The sequence below is a fragment of the Ranitomeya variabilis genome, chromosome 6 (genome assembly GCF_051348905.1).
Source record: "Ranitomeya variabilis isolate aRanVar5 chromosome 6, aRanVar5.hap1, whole genome shotgun sequence".
In the NCBI taxonomy this organism is placed as follows: Eukaryota; Metazoa; Chordata; class Amphibia; order Anura; family Dendrobatidae; genus Ranitomeya; species Ranitomeya variabilis.
The window spans coordinates 313,464,251-313,482,584 of record NC_135237.1 but is presented as its reverse complement, the minus strand read 5'-3'; the positions used below and the strand labels follow the sequence as shown (position 1 = coordinate 313,482,584).

The window sequence follows — 18,334 nt, the reverse complement described above, 5'->3', positions numbered from 1 at the left end:
TCTTTTAGTTCTGGGTGCTGTAACTAGGGAAATAATCAGTTTTAATTTGTCTGAAATACCTGGTCCTCAGTCAAGGAGGCCGGCGTTACCCCCCTGCTTCAGACAGCACACAGCTGTCACTCACATCTTCTTGATTCCCAGCCCCGCAATGTGAATAAATCATAAGTCACTGCGGGGCTGGGAATCACAAGTGCAGGCTGCATATGAGGAAAGATGGCCAGCGCTCACTGCGCCTGCACCAGGCAGGGGATAAGAGCGCAGGCGCCGGCCACTTTTGAAAACAGCGGTGAGGAGGCGGCGGCGCCCGGCGCCAAGAAGATGTGAGTGACAGCTGTGTGGCATCTAAAGCAGGGGGGGAAACACCTGCCTCCTTGACTGAAGACCAGGTATTTCTGACAAATTAAAAAGCAGATTATTTCTCTAGTTACAGCACCCAGAACTAAAAGAGCCACCTTGTCGGAATGCAGCATTACTGCTGCACAAGGTGGCTCTTTTAGTTTGAAACCTTTAATAAGGTTCTCTAAAAGGCACTTAAATACAATAAAAAAAAATAGAATTAGAACTTACCGGTAATTCTCTTTCTAGGAACCTTCCACGACAGCAGTATCGGAGGATGTCTCCCCGCCCTAATAGGGGACAGGAACAGAAAGAGGTTAAATACCCCTCCCCTTCCTGCAACCACCAGTGTTTTTTCTGGACACAGTAGCATGTTTAGTTACCACTTAAGTGCAGGAAACATCTAATACATAAATCAGATAGGGAGGGAAATTAGTGCTGTCGTGGAAGGTTCCTAGAAAGAGAATTACCGGTAAGTTCTAATTCTATTTTCTCCAGTCACCTTCCACGACAGCAGTATCGGAGTGATACCAACCGCTAATTTCTTTAGGGAGGGACAACAGCCTGGAGAACTCGTCTTCCAAACGATAGGTCCCTATTGAAGTTGAGCCTGTAGTGTCTGGTGAATGTATGGACTGACGACCAGGTGGCGGCTCTGCATATCTGCTCTGAAGATGCGCTACCCCTCTCTGCCCAGGAAGTTGAGACTGCACGGGTGGAGTGTGCTTTTAGAGAAGCTGGAGGAGTCAGATTCTGGGATGAGTAGGCAAGACTAATGGCCTGTTTAATCCAATTTGCTATTGTACTTTTGGCTGCCTTCTTGCCTTTATTTCGTCCTGACCACTGGACGAATAGATTCTGATCCACCCTCCAACTTTGTCTGTTGAAGGTAGAATAGGACCACTCTACGGATGTCCAGGGTATGAAAGACCTCCTCTTTTGGATTAGAGGGATTCGGACAGAATGAGGGTAAGATGATTTCTTGATTTCTATGGAATTCAGAGACCACTTTAGGCATAAAGGAAGGATCTAATTTTAGGATTATGCTGTCCATAGTTATGGTCAGGAATGGCTCCCGGATTGACAAGGCCTGTATCTCCCCTATACGCCTGGCGGTAGTGATAGCCACCAGAAAGATTGTTTTAAGGGTCAAGATTTTTAAGTTGGAGGCTGAAAGGGGTTCAAAAGGGTCACCGGTCAGACTCTTTAGGACAAGATTCAAGTCCCACGGAGGGGTGTGGATGAGACGTCTTGGACGGATTCAAGTTGCTGAGGCTACAAACCGTTTGATCCATCGGTGGTTTGCCAGATCTTTGTCAAAGAAAGACCCGAAGGCTGACACCTGGACCTTTAGGGTACTTGGTGAGAGCCCCATCTCCAAGCCCTTCTGGAGGAATTGAAGGATTTGAGCAATCTCTGGGTTGAATGGATCTGGTTTGTTCGGGAAACACCATGAATAAAATTTATTCCATATTTTCCCATAAATGGCATTAGTTATCGGCTTCCTACTTTTTTGTAGGGTTTCAATCACGTCTTGAGAGAGCCCTCTGGCTTTCAGGATCTCGGCTTCAGAAGCCAGGCTGCTAACTTCAGCCTGTGCAGGTCTGGATGAAATAGAGGACCCTGTTGAACCAGGTCGCGTCTCTGGGGAAGCAGGATTGGACCTTCTAGGCACATGTCTGTTAACGCGTTGAACCAGCTTCTTCCTGGCCACAATGGGGCTATCAGAATCGTTGTGACTTGATCTATCCGGATTTTCTGCAATGTTCTGGATAGCAATGGGATTGGCGGAAAAGCATATGCTAGGGCAAATTCCCAAGGATGGGAGAATGCGTCCAGCCCCTGAGCCTCGTTTGAGGTGCTTAGGGAGAAAAAGGTGTCTGACTTTGTATTCTGTTTGCTGGTGAACAGGTCCACCTCGGGGGTTCCCCACCTCTGGACCAAGGATAGGAATACCTCCTGGTTTAGGGACCATTCCCCTGGATGAAAGTCCCTCCTGCTGAGGTAATCCGCCTGGGAATTGTCCAGCCCCTTTATATGCACTGCAGAAATGGACAGGAGGTGCTTCTCTGCCCAGGAAAAAATCCTTCCAGCAGTTAACTTTAGGCTTGAGTATCTCGTGCCCCCTTGGTGTCGGAGATAGGTGACAGTGGTCATATTGTCGGACATCACTCGTACATGGTGACCCTGGATGAGGGCCGATGAGGCTTTCAGCGCTTCCTCCACTGCTTTTAACTCTCTCAGATTTGAGGAACTGCGTCTCACCTCTGGGGACCACAAACCCTGAAAGTGGGATTTCTCGATCACAGCACCCCATCCTCTCTGACTTGCATCTGTTATAAGTACTCGGAGAGGAGTCTGATCCCAGCTGACTCCCCGCTGTAGGTTTCGGGGGTTCAGCCACCATGAGAGGGAGGATCTTACATGAGTGGGAAGAGGGATCTTCCTGGATAAAGCCATCTGGTGTCCTCTTGAATATGACAGGATGTGAGATTGAAGAATTCTTGTATGGGCCTGGGCCCAGGGGACTGCCTGGATGCATGATGTTAGAGAACCCAGGATTGACATAGTCTCTTACGAGTTGGGAATTTCTGGCCTCTGAATCTGGAGATCTTGTGGACAAGATCGATCCGACGGTCCATGGGTAGGAAGGACATTCTCTTCTCTGAGTCCAGAAGAACTCCTAGGAATTTCTTCTGTGGAGATGGCCGGAGATCTGATTTTTCCAGATTTGGAATCCACCCGAGAGATGTTAAAATTTTGAGAACCTTCGTCACGTCCTGATTGAGGCGAGAAGCTGATGGGGCAATGAGGAGGAAGTCGTCCAAGTATGGAATGACGCAGACCCCCTGTTGTTGGATAAAGACTATCACTTCTAACATGATCTTGGTGAAGACACGTGGAGCTGATGATACTCCGAAGGGAAGGACATTGAACTGGTAATAGCTGATCCGTTTGTTTTGGGAAATAGCGAACCTGAGGAACCTCCTGTAGTCTGGATGTATTGGCACATGGTAATATGCGTCCCTCAGGTCCAATGTGGCCATTACCCAGTTCTGTCCAATCAGCGGGATTGCTGATCAGATAGATTCCATCTTGAATCTTCGATATCTTATCACCTGATTCAGAGGTTTCAGGTTTACGATGATACGGTGTTTTCCTGAGGGTTTCTTCACCAGAAAGAGATGGGAGTAATGGCCTTCTCCTCTTTCCCGATGTGGTACATGGGAAATCACTTTTTCTTGGAGCAGGCTTAGAATATCCGACCTCAGAGCTTCCTGAAGTTTTGGAGATTGTGGAGAAGTGATCGTTAGACGGTGAGGAGGAGGATTCTCGAATTCCAATCTTAGGCCATCCTGTATGGTACGCAGGACCCACTGATCCCTGGTGATCTCCTGCCACCTGGAAAGAAAATCCGAGAGTCAACCCCCGACCTGGGAGCAGTCATTGCTTCTCAGAGGACTGCTGGGGCTGAGGGACCATGATGTTTCTGGCTTTCCCACCTTTGGGGTAGCTCCATCGTCCCGTTTTGCCTTTTCCCCTATAATTCTGTTGGGGTGGTTGTTCACGAGGGGGACGAATAAACCGCTTCCTCGGGTTCCTTTGTTCTGGAAGGACCTTCTTTTTGTCTGAAGCCTTGTCCAGAATGTCGTCCAAGGCTGGTCCAAAGACATGATGACCTTGGAAAGGAATACCACAAAGTTTGGACTTTGAGGTAAGGTCTCCTCCCCAAGACTTAAGCCACAGGGCCCTCCTAGCTGAATTTGTAAGGACAGCGGATCTAGCGGCTACCCGAACTGATTCCGGAGGCGTCTGCGAGGAATCCGGTTGCTTTTTGGAGCAAGGGGAGAGAATTAAGGATGTCCTCCCTGGATGTACCCTGTACGAGATGGTTCTCTAAGGTACGAAGCCAAAGAATCAACGATCTGGCCACACATGTTAAGGCCACGTTGGATTTCAATAAATTAGTTGAGGTGTCCCAAGATTTTCTCAGTAAACTCTCAGTTTTACGATCCATAGGATCTTTCAGCTGGGAGGAATCTTCGAAGGGTAGGGCCGTTTTCTTGGTTACCCTTGACACCTGAACGTCCACTTTGGGCATATCAAATAAAGAACAATCTCCCTCAAGGGGAAAGCGATTCTTAAACTCAGATGGGACGTTTAACCCCTTTTCCGGCAGGCCCCACTCCTGGAGCATAAGGTTCTCGATGTTTTCATGTATGGGGAATCCCTTTACAGATTTAGGTTTCAGACCCCCGAACATATCATCCTGCATGGAATGGCCCTCTATCTCCTCCTCTACCCCCATGGTGCCTCTCACCATGGAAATTAACTCCTCCAAATCCTCAGAGGAGAAGAGGTATTTTCTACTATCAGATTTGGGAGCAGAAGTAGAAGTAGAACCCTCATTTTCCCAGCTATACTCTGAACCTGAGGTATGTATCTCGCCTGAGTCAGAGTCTGAGGCTACCTGGCCCATCTTCCTTTTCTTAGGAGGGGGAGGCTGCGGAGTCGGGGCTTGAGAGAAGGCTGCCATAGAGAACTGAACCTCCTGTCTAATGAGGGTTCTGATGCTATCCATTAAAGAAGGCTGTTCGCTACGCAGCACTTCGTCTGTGCATGGTTGGCAGAGCTTCTTTTTGTACGCTGAGGGGAGCTTGGCCGCACAAGCACCACACTTGCGGCTGGGCATCGTCTTTCTTAGTGCCAGGGACCTTGTCTCCCTGGAACGAGAGAGAGAGAGGTGGACTGAGTTGCTTTAATTTAAAGAATGGACAGCAAGGGACATTATCCCACTACTTACAGTAGAGGGGTGCGCGCTGGGCTCTGCAGGAGCAGAGTGTAAGGGTTTGTCACCGTCCATTAACGTCAGAGGTCCAGTCACAGACAGACGTCTTACTAGGAGGACTCCCCAGTCAGGAATAAGTAGTCTTACCGAGACTCCAGCGAGTTTGGTGCTCCTCCCCCTCGATAGTGTCCCTGGGGGGGGGGGGGTCCGAGACGCCCGCCCTGGCTGCCGCTGATGATCCTAGGCCCAGGACGCCGGCCGGCACGCGCCAAAGCTCCAGTTCGAAAAACCGGAAGTCCCGGAGCGCGTCACTTCTGGCGCGCGCGCGCCAACCCCAGCAGCAGCGTGGAGGGAGGAGGAAACCGGGGAGCTGCAGGAGGACCCCGGAGCACTACACCACTCTGCATTGCCACTCGAAAGTGGCGCAGGAAGAGCGGGCGGAGGTCCCAAGTCACGCGAGGACCGCGGAGATGGGAGCAGTCTGGAAGAGGAGAGCGGAGCTCCCGACTGCGACTGCCCGGCTGTCAGGTAACAGTACTCCCGTTCGCCGGCAGCACTATCAGAGACCTCTTCATGCCCCATAGGGGACAGGCAAAACACTGGTGGTTGCAGGAAGGGGAGGGGTATTTAACCTCTTTCTGTTCCTGTCCCCTATTAGGGCGGGGAGACATATAGACTATAGTAATCAAATATGCAGACAATGCAAAGCTAGGAGGAATAGCTAACAGTAGAGAAGACAGAGAAAGGATCTAGATGAGCTTGAACAATGGGCAGCAATAGCATTTAACAGGGAGAAATGCAAGATTCTACATAAAAATTATGTTACTCAGCGTTCACTGGGAGAAATTTCTCCAGGTGAACTTACTGCAGCACAGTGAGGCTTTTTCCTCACTGTGCAGGCGGTGATCTCACCAAGATGCCCGCAGTTCAGGGGCCCAGCTGGGAACGCAGCCTCAGTGACGGCTGTAACCTCGATGACGTCACCTCTGCTCACTAATCCTGAGCTCGCAGCAGCTCATTCATTGGAGGTTCTCAGCCTGGACAGTCACTGTTTATCCCCCAGACATGGACAATGGCGTGGGACAGAACTACGGACAATGAAGGATATGGTTATTTTTGTTTTATTACAGGAGACGAGGGCTACAATGGAAAGGGCGATGACATGAGCATGGTTTAATTTAGAATTATTAACCCCTTAGTGACCACCAATACATCTTTTTACTGGCCTCACATATCAGACAATAGCATCCCGACTGGTGAAAATGTACACTATTGCTGACACATTGCTGTATCAGCATTGATTGGTTTTGGAATCAACCATGGCTTTTTAACCCCTTAGATCAGTGTTCCTCAATTCCAGTCCTCAAGACCCACCAACAGGTCAAGTTTTTCAGGATTTCCTTACTATTACACAGGTGATAAAACTATTGCTTGAGCAGGCGATGAAATTATAACCTGGGTAATAGTAAGGAAATCCGGAAAACATGACATGTTGGGGGGTCATGAGGACCGGAGTTGAGAAACACTGCCTTAGATGCTGCTGTCAATAGTGACTAGGATATCTAAATGGTTAACAGAGTGTGGGGGGCTCCTTCTTTAACACCATCGGCATCCTGACATCATGATTGCGTGGTCCTGATGTTTGCCATGGCAATTAAATGGCCAAATAACGATCTTAGAGTCTGCGGCTATAGTGACCTGCTCAGAAGTTGTTAACATTTATGGTAAGTGGCGAAAATATTTTTCTTCTGTGTTATGCCACTATGCATTCCTGAAAACCATCCAAATGGTTAATCTACCTGACAGTTTAGAACACATTGAGGGGGCTGTTTTTAAAGTGGTCTCACTTTTGGGGATTTTACAATATATAGGTCCGCCAAAATCACTTCAACATTAAATAGGTCCCTAAAAAAGTAAGTTTTGTGATTTCCGTGAAAAAAAAAAATGAAGAATTGCTGCTACAATTTTGAAACTTCTAACATCCTAGCAAAATAAGTGGATAGTTCAAAAATGATGCTGATGTAAAACAGACATGAAGGAAATGTTATATGACTATTTTAGATTTGTTTTTGTCAAATGTCTGATATTTTTTATAGACACAGGCAGAAAATATCAACATAAATATACCATGCACATAAAGTACAAAGTATCACGAAAAAAGGGTCCCAAAATCAATGAAGTCTGTTGAAACATTCTAGAGTTATTACCACATAAAGTGACACTGGTCACATTTGAAAAATTTGGCCCCGTCACTAAGGGGTTAAAGGAGTCTGAGTCATTCTTTCATTCTTCATTTCATTCTTTTTTCATTCATTTTTTATTCTGGCTGTGTTTATTTACAATATAACTTTAGTAGTAATGGATAGGTGTCTTATTCCTGGCGAAGTCTGTGCCCGAACAGTAGGTGCTCAGTCCGGACGCTGAACTTTACTGCTCGGGTTCGCCCATCTCTAGTTCGGACGTCACATCGTGCGCCGCATCCTAGGCCAGAACACTCAGCCATGAGAAGATGCACTAAGGGCTGTACGTTTATTCTGCACGGAGGTCTTTCCAGACCCCAAAAGCATAATAAAGGGACAATCAATTTACGGACAATAAGTTTGCTGCAAATCAAGTTGTCAGATCTGCTCATTTCTTACTCGACGAAATCCCTGCCAGTCTCGGGTAACTTTCCTGCAGCAGTCACAGGCCACTTACCCACAGGACCACTGCAGCCAATCACTGACCTGTGGTTTTGCAGCATAAGTTGAGACTACTGATTGGCCGCCTTGGTCACGTGGTTAGATAGCACAGAGCAGTGCTCGAGTGACAGGGAACTCATTAGGCAAGTGATTTTTGGGGGGTCTCCGTATACTCTTTAACCGTTTGAAACCACTTGCTCAATTAAAAAAACCATTGCCACCTGCCCAATTAGACGACAAGTGTTAGGCTTAGCGCCACCTTGGGCCAGGCTAGACTAATGGAGATGATGTGGCCATCTCTGCAGATCAGCAATATGATGTCAGTGTGCAAAAGCCGTTTAACCCTTTGAAAAGACCAGTTCTTACATTCAGTAAAATACAACAATCTTTAATGTCACTTTACTCACTCAAAGCCACTTTCGGCCATAATGGTATAAACAATGAAACAAGTGACCCAAAGTCATTTAAAGGGGTTGTCCAGGGTAAACCTACAAGACACTGACTGCAGACTTGTGACTCCTCGCAGCTGCTGGAGGTTTGCAGTATACGTACTCCTGGCCACACTCCGACAAGACTGCTTCCGGCCTCGCTCTATACACTTGCACAGGGCGAGGCTGCGGCCATCTCATCAGACTGTGGTCGGGAGCACGTATATACTTCAGGTCCCATGACCGCCATTCCCTGCGCTGACACAGGACCCTCACATTGCCTGATATCTGTGGATTCACAAGTCGGCCGTCACAGAGTGTCTCCAGGCTTGTGGTTTTAGATCCGGCAACCCCTTTAACTCCTTAAAGAAGGATTCTAGTGGTTGTGCTATCCTCCAGTATGAGCGATTGGCTAGTGTGGTGACGAGTGCCCTTCTCTAAACACTGGCACAGGAGCGGCGGCGGTCTGGGACCAGAGACGGCGAGTAATTGCTGTTATTTTGTACATTTTGCACAATTTGGGGCCACTTTCCAGAAAAAGGGACACCCCATTTCACAATTTCAAGTCCATCGTCTAGGAGACCAGCCACTGCTGCTGTGCGGTTTAAGAAGTCAGAGAGGAGCTTGTAAGCACTGCGCGTGGTCTAGCAGCTGGTGGTCGCTTTCCAAGACAACTGTAAATAGAAAACACCCCTTTAAGAAGATGGGAGTCACCCCTTTAATGACACTCGTGCAGCAGAACCCTGGGCAGGGGGGCTGTGTACGTACATCATGGTGGTCCTCCACCACCCACACCGGCAGCTCCTGGTATCTCCTCAGGCGGCGGCCGCTCATGGCGCGCTGAGCTCCTCACACAGACAGAACCGTCTCCGGTCTCACCTGCCGCAGACAGGACAGGGCCGGCCCACAGCGCTGATTGGCCAGCGGAAACGAGCACACCGGTAGGAAGTCTGCAGACTCCTGGCCGCCATCTTTACTCAGGTCAATCCCTCAGCTTGCCTTTAATATGACGCACGTAGGAGAACTGCGCAGCTCCTTATAACACGCCTCTCTCCTGCACTATGCCACTTCCTAAAGCGTCAGTTAGCGCTGCCGTATCACGGGCCCAGACAGCTGCTCTCGTTATATACATCCTGTATAACAAAGGTCGGTAATGTGCCCTTATTAAACATGGCGGATCCATGTTTTGCTTTAGTCTGTGCTTATTGGCGTTTCTTGTCACGTGTGTGATTGGCATGGAATACGACCAATTGACACGCAGGGTTCTTCCCACGTGACATGCCTGGTGCCCTGTATGTGGGCGGGACATCCGTGGCTCCGCTGCTGATGCTGGGTGAGTGTGATGATGGAGGTTGTGGTCGCTCCCGGCCCTGCGCTCCTCATGTATTACTGTTGATGTTGGTTCTCCTCCCTGCCCACTGCAGCTTGTCCTTATACTGGTGCCCACTGGTCCAAAGTGGTAAACTGTGGAAGCGAATGTTGGCCCAAGGTGCGCACGGCGTGCTGTCTGTGGTGCTGGGGAAGGAGTAGCTTCATTGGAAAGTGTGGCCCCCAGGGTGCGGGGAGGGCAGCAGGGCATCACTGGCATCCATACTGTTAGGGGATGTGCACACACTGCGGATTTTGCTGCAGATCTGCAGCTGTTTCCCATGCGTTTACAGTATAATGTAAACCTATGGGAAACTAAATCCACAGTGCACATGCTGCCGAAAAAAACGCGTGGAAACGCAGCGGTTTACATTCCACAGCATGTCAATTCTTTGTGCGGATTCTGCTGCGGGTTTACACCTGCTCCAATAGAAATCTGCAGGTGAAAACCCGCAGCGGAATCCGCAATAGAAACCGTGATAAATCCGCAGGAAAAAATGCAGCGGTTTTGCACTGCAGATTTATTAAATCCGCTGCGGAAAATACCGCGTGGAAATGTAGCGTTGTTTATTCCGCAGCATGTCAATTCTTTATGCAGATTCTGCAGCGGTTTACACCAGCTCCATATCACTTGCGGATCTGTAGCATTTCTGCGCGGAAAAAACCGCTGCAGATCTGTAGGAAATCCGCAACGTGTGCACATGGCCTTATACCATTGAGGCAGTGCAGACTGGTGCGGTTTTAGAGGTGCTGCACTGCGGTTTACTATGAGCCATGCTGTACGGGGTGTTCATCCTCACCTGGCGGGCAGCTGCGGCCACACTAGGTGAGCCCAGCCTGCAGTTAGGGGGTCTCCCACCATCATACGCAGGGTCAGCCACTATGGGGTGGTGATAAATGTAATACATTCTCCACACTGTCCTCTACCTCACTGGTCAGAGGTTTGCACTTAGTCCCTGCAGGAGACGTCCCGCTGTGTCTCTTGAGGATGAGTGTGCGCAGTTTCCCTGAGCAGCGAGTCTGTACATCTGCGCTCTCCCTACACGGGGTGAGCATGCACAGTGTGCCCCCTACAGCTGGAGGGCCTTAGATTATCACCTATCCAGGGGCGGATTAAAGGGAACCTGTCACCCCCAAAATCGTATATGAGCTGCGGCCACCGGCATCAGGGGCTTATCTTCAGCATTCTGGAATGCTGTAGATAAGCCCCCGATGTAACCTGAAAGATGAGAAATAAAGGTTATATTATACTCACCCAGGGGCGGTCTCGCTGCGGTCCGGGTCCGATGGGCGTCGGGGTCCTGCGCCTCCTATCTTCATCAGATTACGTCCTCTTCTTGTCTTCACGCTCCGGCGCAGGCGTACTTTGTCTGTTGAGGGCAGAGCAAAGTACTGCAGTGTGCAGGCGCTGGGAAAGGTCAGAGAGGCCCAGCACCTGCGCACTGCAGTACTTTTCTCTGCCCTCAACAGGGCAGACAAAGTACGCCTGCGCCGCAGCCGCAACGTGAAGACAAGAAGAGGATGTGATCGTAAGAAGGTGGGAGGCCCCGGACCGTGACGCCCATCAGATCGGACCGCCCCTGGGTCAGTATAATCTAACCTCTTTTTCTCATCTTTCATCAGCATTACAGAATGTTGTAGATAAGCCCCTGATGCCGGTGGCCGCAGCTCATATACGATTTTGGGGGTCAATGGCCTCATGCAAATTACAAAAATAAATAAAAGGTTCCCCAGATCCTATAACTGGTCAACTAGCAACTTTGAATGCTAATTTTAATATATGTGTATATATGTATGTATATACACACAAACACCCATTAGTTTTATTTTTTATTAATGTTTGTAAATCTATGGTAGGTGCTAACAGTTCTTATATATTTTTCTTTTGCACTCTAGATAATGTCTATACCAGCAGGAAGAGGTGGGCAACCGGCCAGAGGAGGTCAGACAACTTCAATACAGACCTATCGGCCACAAAATGTCAGGCCAACCCAGTTACAGCAATCTTCTGGGCAGTATTCCTATGATACGCAAAGTACTCCGCCTCCCACGTTTTCCAGCCTTCCAAATACAAATTACATGCCCCCAAGACCGGATTACATGTGTTATCCGCCACCTGTTACTCCACCAACACAAAGTACAATAAGCCAATGTCTTCCCAGGCCTACTTATCCCGTCAGGCAAAGTTACCCAATGCCACCATGTTTTCCTCCTGTCCCACCTTCTACACTTGGGCCAAGTAACCCTCCACCTACTGGTCCCCCAACAGCACAAGGCACTTATCCTTACATGGTGCCTCCTCTAATGCCACCACCACCCATTATGCCCCCACCATTGCCACACGTAGGCTATCAACCAGTATATCCATCCGGGTATCCACCACAATCTTTTCCACCACCTCCACCTCAGCCAGTTCCTAACTTCAGTAGCTACCAACAGAGTTCAGCATCTTTTCAAAGCAGCAGCCATTACCGACACACTAGTCACAGCCAGTACCAAGCAGATAAACCACAGAGCGACCATAGGACGCCAGATAGGGGCAAACACTATGATGCTCATCGCCACAGGGAATACAGTCATAGTGAGCGACACCGTTCTGAAAAACATTGTGATCGAAGAGATCGTGGAAGGAGTCCTGACCGGAATAGAAGACCAGACAGCAGTCGACGGAGATCAGACTATGAATACAGTAGGACCCCGTCACATGGCAGGACCCCTCCACGACATGGAAGTTATGAACGTAACAGGTGGGTTAGAATACAGTGTAATACAATTTATAAGGGTTTTTGTTCAGTTTTGAAATGATTTATGGACTAATTACCTGTGTCCTTTAATAGACCGTATTTAAATTTGGGAATCTAGATGATGTCTTGGCAACAAAATTAGTAGGCAGATTTAGCCCCAATCATATTCCCATGAGTTTCTCAATGAGGGGGTCAGATTAAATCTTCAAGGCATTATTAATTCTCACGATATAGAAGCTCTCCTCCCATCAAAGTGTTTATCCTTTTAGCTTGTTTCAGTCATCATATTATATAACACTGTGTACTTGCAATTGCTCATTTTGCCCTTGTACCCAGTAAATTCTTCTCTTTTCTCTTCTCTTAGTAAAAGCAAGAAGTCTCTTTTCCCTGCAAAAAAATCATTCCCCTCTTCAACCCTGACCCAGCTGATCACTCCTCTCCCCGTCAGGGACTTTTGCAGTGACTCATGAGTAATATAGGGAAAACTGACCTCCTGTTTCTACATAGAGCTTGGAAGGATTCAGCTAGTCAGTTTTTAATGATGTGATATCATGGACCTAATGGAAAAGAGAAGAATTAGCTTGGTAAAAAGGGAACCCCAGAAATGACGCATCCATTGGGGTAATAGTATTGGTGTTAATGTCAGCGTTGTATTGGCACCTGACATTAATCCCTGGGGTTAGTAATGGAGACACGTCTATAAGACGCCCCCATTGCTAACCCCATAGTCACATTGTTAAAAAAGCAGAGCTGTATAAAGTCCTTATTTGAAATAAATGCCCTCCTTTTGCTCATTTAATTTAAAAACATAAAAAAAGCAAACTCTCACCTGTCCAAAGAGAAGATGGTTCATTTTGTTCCGCAACGAGTCTGGCCTCCAGGAAAATTTTAAGATTACTCATTTTGTTTTTTGTTTAACAAAGATCGTAATATGAAAAAAAAAATTTCCAAAATGTTTTTAACCCCTTTCTGACATCGGGCGTAATAGTATGCCGATGTCAGACTCCCCTTGTTTGGTGCGGGCTCCAGCGTTGAGCCCGCACCTTTCCGGGCACATGTCAGCTGATGTATACAGCTGATATGTGCCCGCAACAGCTGCTGGTGGAATCGCTATCCACCTGTGGCTGTTAACTAGTTAAATTCCGCTGTCAGTCTCTGACAGTGACATTTAACTCATTCCTTCCGGAAGCATGTTGGAAATCCCAGCCATTGGTGACCTCGTCACATGACCGCGGGTCACCGATAAGTCGGCATGACAACCAGAGGTCTCCAGCACACCTCTGTGGTTGTCATTGCCGGATTGCTATGAGTGCCGCCCGGTTCTCGGTGCTCATAGCAAGTGAACATTTCTGTTACAGACAGGCGACCTGATCATCGCCAGTGTGTAGCACAGCAGATCAAACTACTGCAGCTTCTAGTCATCCATAGAGACTATTGAAGCATGCAAACAGTTAAAAAAAAGGTTTTAAAAATATAAAAAGGATATAAAAGTTCAAATCACCCCACTTTCGCCCCATTCAATATAAAACAATAAAAAAAATAAATAAATGTACACATATTTGGTATCAGCGCGTTCAGAATCACGTGATCTGTCAATATATAAAAAAAATTAGCTTGATCGCTAAACGGTGTAATGAGAAAAATGTCAATACGCCAGAATTACGTTTTTTTTTGGTCGCCGCGACATTACATTAAAATGTAATAACGGGATCAAAAGATCGTATCTGCACCATTAATCTATCATGAAAAACATCAGCTTGGCACGCAAAAAATAAACTTTCACTCAACCCCAGATTATGAGAAATGGAGACTACGGGTATCGTCAAATAGCACAATTTGTTTTATTTTTTTTTTAACAAACTTTGGAATTTTTTTTCACCACTTAAATAATAAAAGAACCTAGACATGTTTATGTTTGGTGTCTATAAATGCGTAATGACCAGGAGAATCATAATAACAGGTCAGTTTTAGCATTTAGTGCACATATTAAAAAAAAAAAAAAAAAACAACTGTGGAATTGCACTTTTTTTGCAATTTCACCACGCTTGGAAGTTTTTCCCGTTTTCCAGTACACAATATGTTAAAACCAATGGTGTCGTTCAAAAGTGCACCTTGTCCCACAAAAAACAAGCCCTCACATGGCCATATTGACGGAAAAGTAAAAAACAATAAGTCATTTTCTGATATTTTCCAATGAAGGTTGCAGAATTATGATTGGACTATAGTACAGCATTTCTTGTTATTACAGACTATCCGGTTTAATTCTCTATGGGAACTGTACTATGGTGGACATGGGCTTACGTGTAGAGCAGTCATTTCACCCAGTGCTTTTCCTGTCTGCACATCTACAACGTTCTGCCACTTTCATGTGTTGTTTCATTCTCTAACCATAAAGGGATAGGCACCGGCACCGAGATAGCCGAAGATCACCGAGTCCAGACAGAAGTTATAGGAAGAGGCCAAAAAGGTAAATACTTTGAGGAAACCAGTTGTATACCGCCATATCCATGGGTGGCCAGAAACAGTAATGGGCTCCCTTATTACAACTATGTCACTCTACAGCATATGATTTAGGTGTCCTCCGTGTGGCTTCCTCCCACTACTCCGCATCCAGCTAACTTTGTATATAGGTGAAAAGACTTTTCAATCTATCCCAATGTGGAAATAACTGATGATGACGCTGATCAGCAGTTTGCTGGAGAAGAGCTCCATTATTATTTTATCTTATATATACTTTCCTCGCTAGCACAAGTGATAAGCTCCTACGAGTACAAGAGAAAACACTTCTGTCCTTAAATTATTATTATTATTTATGTATATTGCACCATTAATTCCATGGTGCTGTACATGAGAAAGGGGTTACATACAGGGTTATAGCTATCATTTACAGTAAACAAATATACAATGACAGACTGGTACAGAGGGGAGAGGACCCTGTCCTTGCGGATTTACATTCTACGGGAAAATGGGGAAGAGACAGAAGGTTGGGGTGCAGCAGCTCGGGTGGTGGTGAAGGGGCAGCTCGGGTGGTGGTGAGGCAGCAGAATGGTTAGCGCATGCTGTAGAGATGGGTTTTCAGGTTCCGTCTGAAGGATCCGAGGGTGGTGGATAATCGGACGTGTTGAGGCATGGAATTCCAGAGGATGGGGGATATTCGCGGTTGTGTGAGGAACGAATAAGTGTGGAGGAGAGTAGGAGGTCTTGGGAGGATCGAAGATTACGTGAGGGAAGGTATTGGGAGATTAGTTCAGAGACATAGGGAGGGGACAGGTTGTGGATGGCTTTGTAGATCAGTGTTAGTAGTTTGAACTGGATACGTTGGGGAATTGGGAGCCAGTGGAGATATTTGCAGAGGGGAGAAGCAGGAGTAGCGAGGAGAGAGGTGGATTAGGCTTGCAGGAGAGTTGAGGACATACTGGAGCGGTGCAAGAGAGTTAGCGGGGATGCCACAGAGGAGGGTGTTGCAGTAATTGAGGCGGGAGATGATGAGGGCATGCACAAGAGTTTTAGTAGATTGAGGGCTGATGAAGGGACAGATTCTGGATATATTTTTGAGTTGGAGGCGACAGGAGGTGGCAAGAGTTTGGACGTGCAGTTTGAAGGACAGGGCAGAGTCAAAGGTTAGGCCAGAGTCACACTACAGCGAGATATGGCCGAGTCTTGCAGGTTAAAAACAAGCTCTGGCGCCGGCACTGCGGAGCGGAGCGTGCGGCTCCATGTATTGCTATGCGGCCGCACGCTCCGCTCTGGAGTGCCAGAGCTTGGTTTTAACCTGCGAGACTCGGCCGTATCTCGCTGTGTGTGATCCCGGCCTTACTCCGAGGCAGCGGATGACAGGTGTGGGAGAGAGCGTGATAATAGATAGATTGGGTAGGGGAGATACGCGAGGTGGAGGAAAGATGATGAGTTTGGTTTTTGAATCTCCTTCTTCCCATGTGAAACCCACCCGCATGCTGCATCAGGAGCCGAGCTAGCAGCTGTCCTGAGAGCAAGAAATAAAATGAAAGCTTGCTGTGTTTAGTCACACATGGTACATTTCTAATGGCAGGTGATAGTGCTTTACCAATATGGCCTATTTTTATTACCTAGGGTGCGTTTATGCCACATAGCAGTGGATCAGTGGTCGCTTAACAGGCTGTTTAGTAAGGAGCACCGCCCTTCCCATATGCACAGAAGCTTCAATAATACCGTCATTCTGTGCACTCAGGCCGATGTGTGGCCTAGAATGACGAGTTATACGCAAGCTTAAAAATCATTTCACCCTACAAACAAGTGTTGTGCTCGATGATCTTTTTCCACTTCCCTATTGTCATGCAATGAGCATTCCACTCTTCGCCTGATAATCAGCCCGTGTAAGTGCACCCTTATGGTTTACTCAGGGTCATATTTAATTTTTCGGAAATAATCCTTACCAGACACGGCTCACTACATACAGGCCAACTATAGACTGTGCTAATGCCCATATGGGATTTTCCTCACGGACCTCAAGTCTGCATGGTAAAAACAAATCCCAGTATGCGCCAGTATGGTGCGGTCTATAGATCAGACTATTGCCTGCAAATGGCCGGAATCTCCTGCTTTGGCCCACTAAGTGGAGAAGAGCTCACGGAGCTGTGAGTGAGCCTGGTCCACAAAGAACCTAGCGATTCTTCATATTCTGCCCTCTTCTATGGTCGCTTGTCTAAGGAACAATACCAATGCTCAAAATATAAACTTTAAAGAGAACCCGTCAGTCCATCCCTTTTCTTTGGTTAACCTCAAATAATAAAAATAAAGATTACGGTACATATCACCGTCTGACTCTACATGCTTAAGGACCAATATCCTGATATGTAGTATGTGTTTTTTACGCAACCCTAATGGGTTAAAGTGCACATCTGATGTCCGCACCTCAGACACCACAGCTGGGCATCTGACTCCAAACTCCCTATCAGTATGTCTTTAGAGTGTGGGTGGAAGCCCACCAAACACGGAGAGAGCGTATGAATTCCTCAGATGTTGTCCTTTGTGAGATTTGAACCCAGGACCCCAGCACTGTAAGGTTGCACTCCTAACCACTGAGTCACCAGGCTGCCATTAGCATTGTCTAAGTAACGCACAACTTCTTCAATCCAGCTGACTGGTTTCTTGCAATTCCCCAGGGCAGAGTGTATCACGTGAATTAAAGGCTAAGAACAAGAACCTTGATTCATTATTCATGTATCGCCAGCTCATAAAATGGAACTAAACTTTTATAAATCTTTAGTCCTTTTGATTAGTGGGATTCGGGTCCTGGGATCCTCACAGATCTGTTCCCGATCACATCGGAAGATGAGGCTGGGACTGTCCGAGAGCGTGATAATTGCTTGGGAGACCGTTATTTAATGTGGGGTGGGCAGTATAGGGTTAAATAATAATTCAGTGATATTCTACAGAGAGTACGGAGTTTATTTTATATTCTGGTGTTATATAACACATTCATTTATTATTCCATATGGTTTTTAGTCGCTCCCCTAGTAGAGAGCGCAAGCGAGCAAGATGGGAAGAAGAGGAAAAAGACGCCTCCTCCGAAAGTCCGTCATCACGCAAAGAAAGTAGTTACACGATGGTAAAAGACAAGGATCTGCTGGAGGAGCACCCGCTGGATAGAAATGAGGAGGAAGATGAGGATTTGCTGAAACCTGTGTGGATCCGGTGCACCCATTCTGAGAGCTACTACTCCAGTGATCCGATGGACCAAGTGGTGAGTAGAGGGCCAACACTAGCTGCCTCTTGGCTGGAATGGCATTTTACTATTTTCCCATTGTGTTTCAGGCTGTTTTTGTGTAGAAATACTAACTGTCCGTTCCTCCCCCATATTCTGTTACTTGTTGGCATATTATTATTCTTCTGATAATGAATCTCTCCTCGGAGCAGGAGTGTAAGATGCCTAGGATGTCAGAGTACGCTTCCAGGACGGTTGTTAATGTATTCCCAGGAAGGCAGTAACCTGTCTTATCCCAAGCCAGA

The 18,334-nt window shown here is 47.1% G+C and overlaps 2 protein-coding genes across 5 annotated transcripts in view; one reads left to right on the top strand and one right to left on the bottom strand.

Annotated features, from left to right (window-relative positions):
- Positions 1 to 9,333, bottom strand: part of C6H5orf22 (chromosome 6 C5orf22 homolog) — a 152,038-nt gene extending 142,705 nt beyond the window's left edge. Inside the window, exon 1 of one of the 2 annotated variants that reach the window (XM_077269729.1) lies at positions 9,003 to 9,333. In XM_077269729.1, coding sequence (XP_077125844.1) covers positions 9,003 to 9,068 — 66 coding nt within the window. In that variant the 5' untranslated portion in view covers positions 9,069 to 9,333. The remainder of the gene's footprint in view (positions 1 to 9,002) is intronic. The other variant, XM_077269728.1, reaches the window with a different exon arrangement.
- Positions 9,193 to 18,334, top strand: part of DROSHA (drosha ribonuclease III) — a 276,733-nt gene continuing 267,591 nt past the window's right edge. Inside the window, exons 1-4 of one of the 3 annotated variants that reach the window (XM_077269726.1) lie at positions 9,193 to 9,215; positions 11,499 to 12,349; positions 14,742 to 14,813; positions 17,831 to 18,068. In XM_077269726.1, coding sequence (XP_077125841.1) covers positions 11,502 to 12,349; positions 14,742 to 14,813; positions 17,831 to 18,068 — 1,158 coding nt within the window. In that variant the 5' untranslated portion in view covers positions 9,193 to 9,215; positions 11,499 to 11,501. Of the gene's footprint in view, positions 9,216 to 9,514; positions 9,568 to 9,602; positions 9,724 to 11,498; positions 12,350 to 14,741; positions 14,814 to 17,830; positions 18,069 to 18,334 lie in introns of those variants that run through there. The other 2 variants (XM_077269724.1, XM_077269725.1) reach the window with 2 other exon arrangements.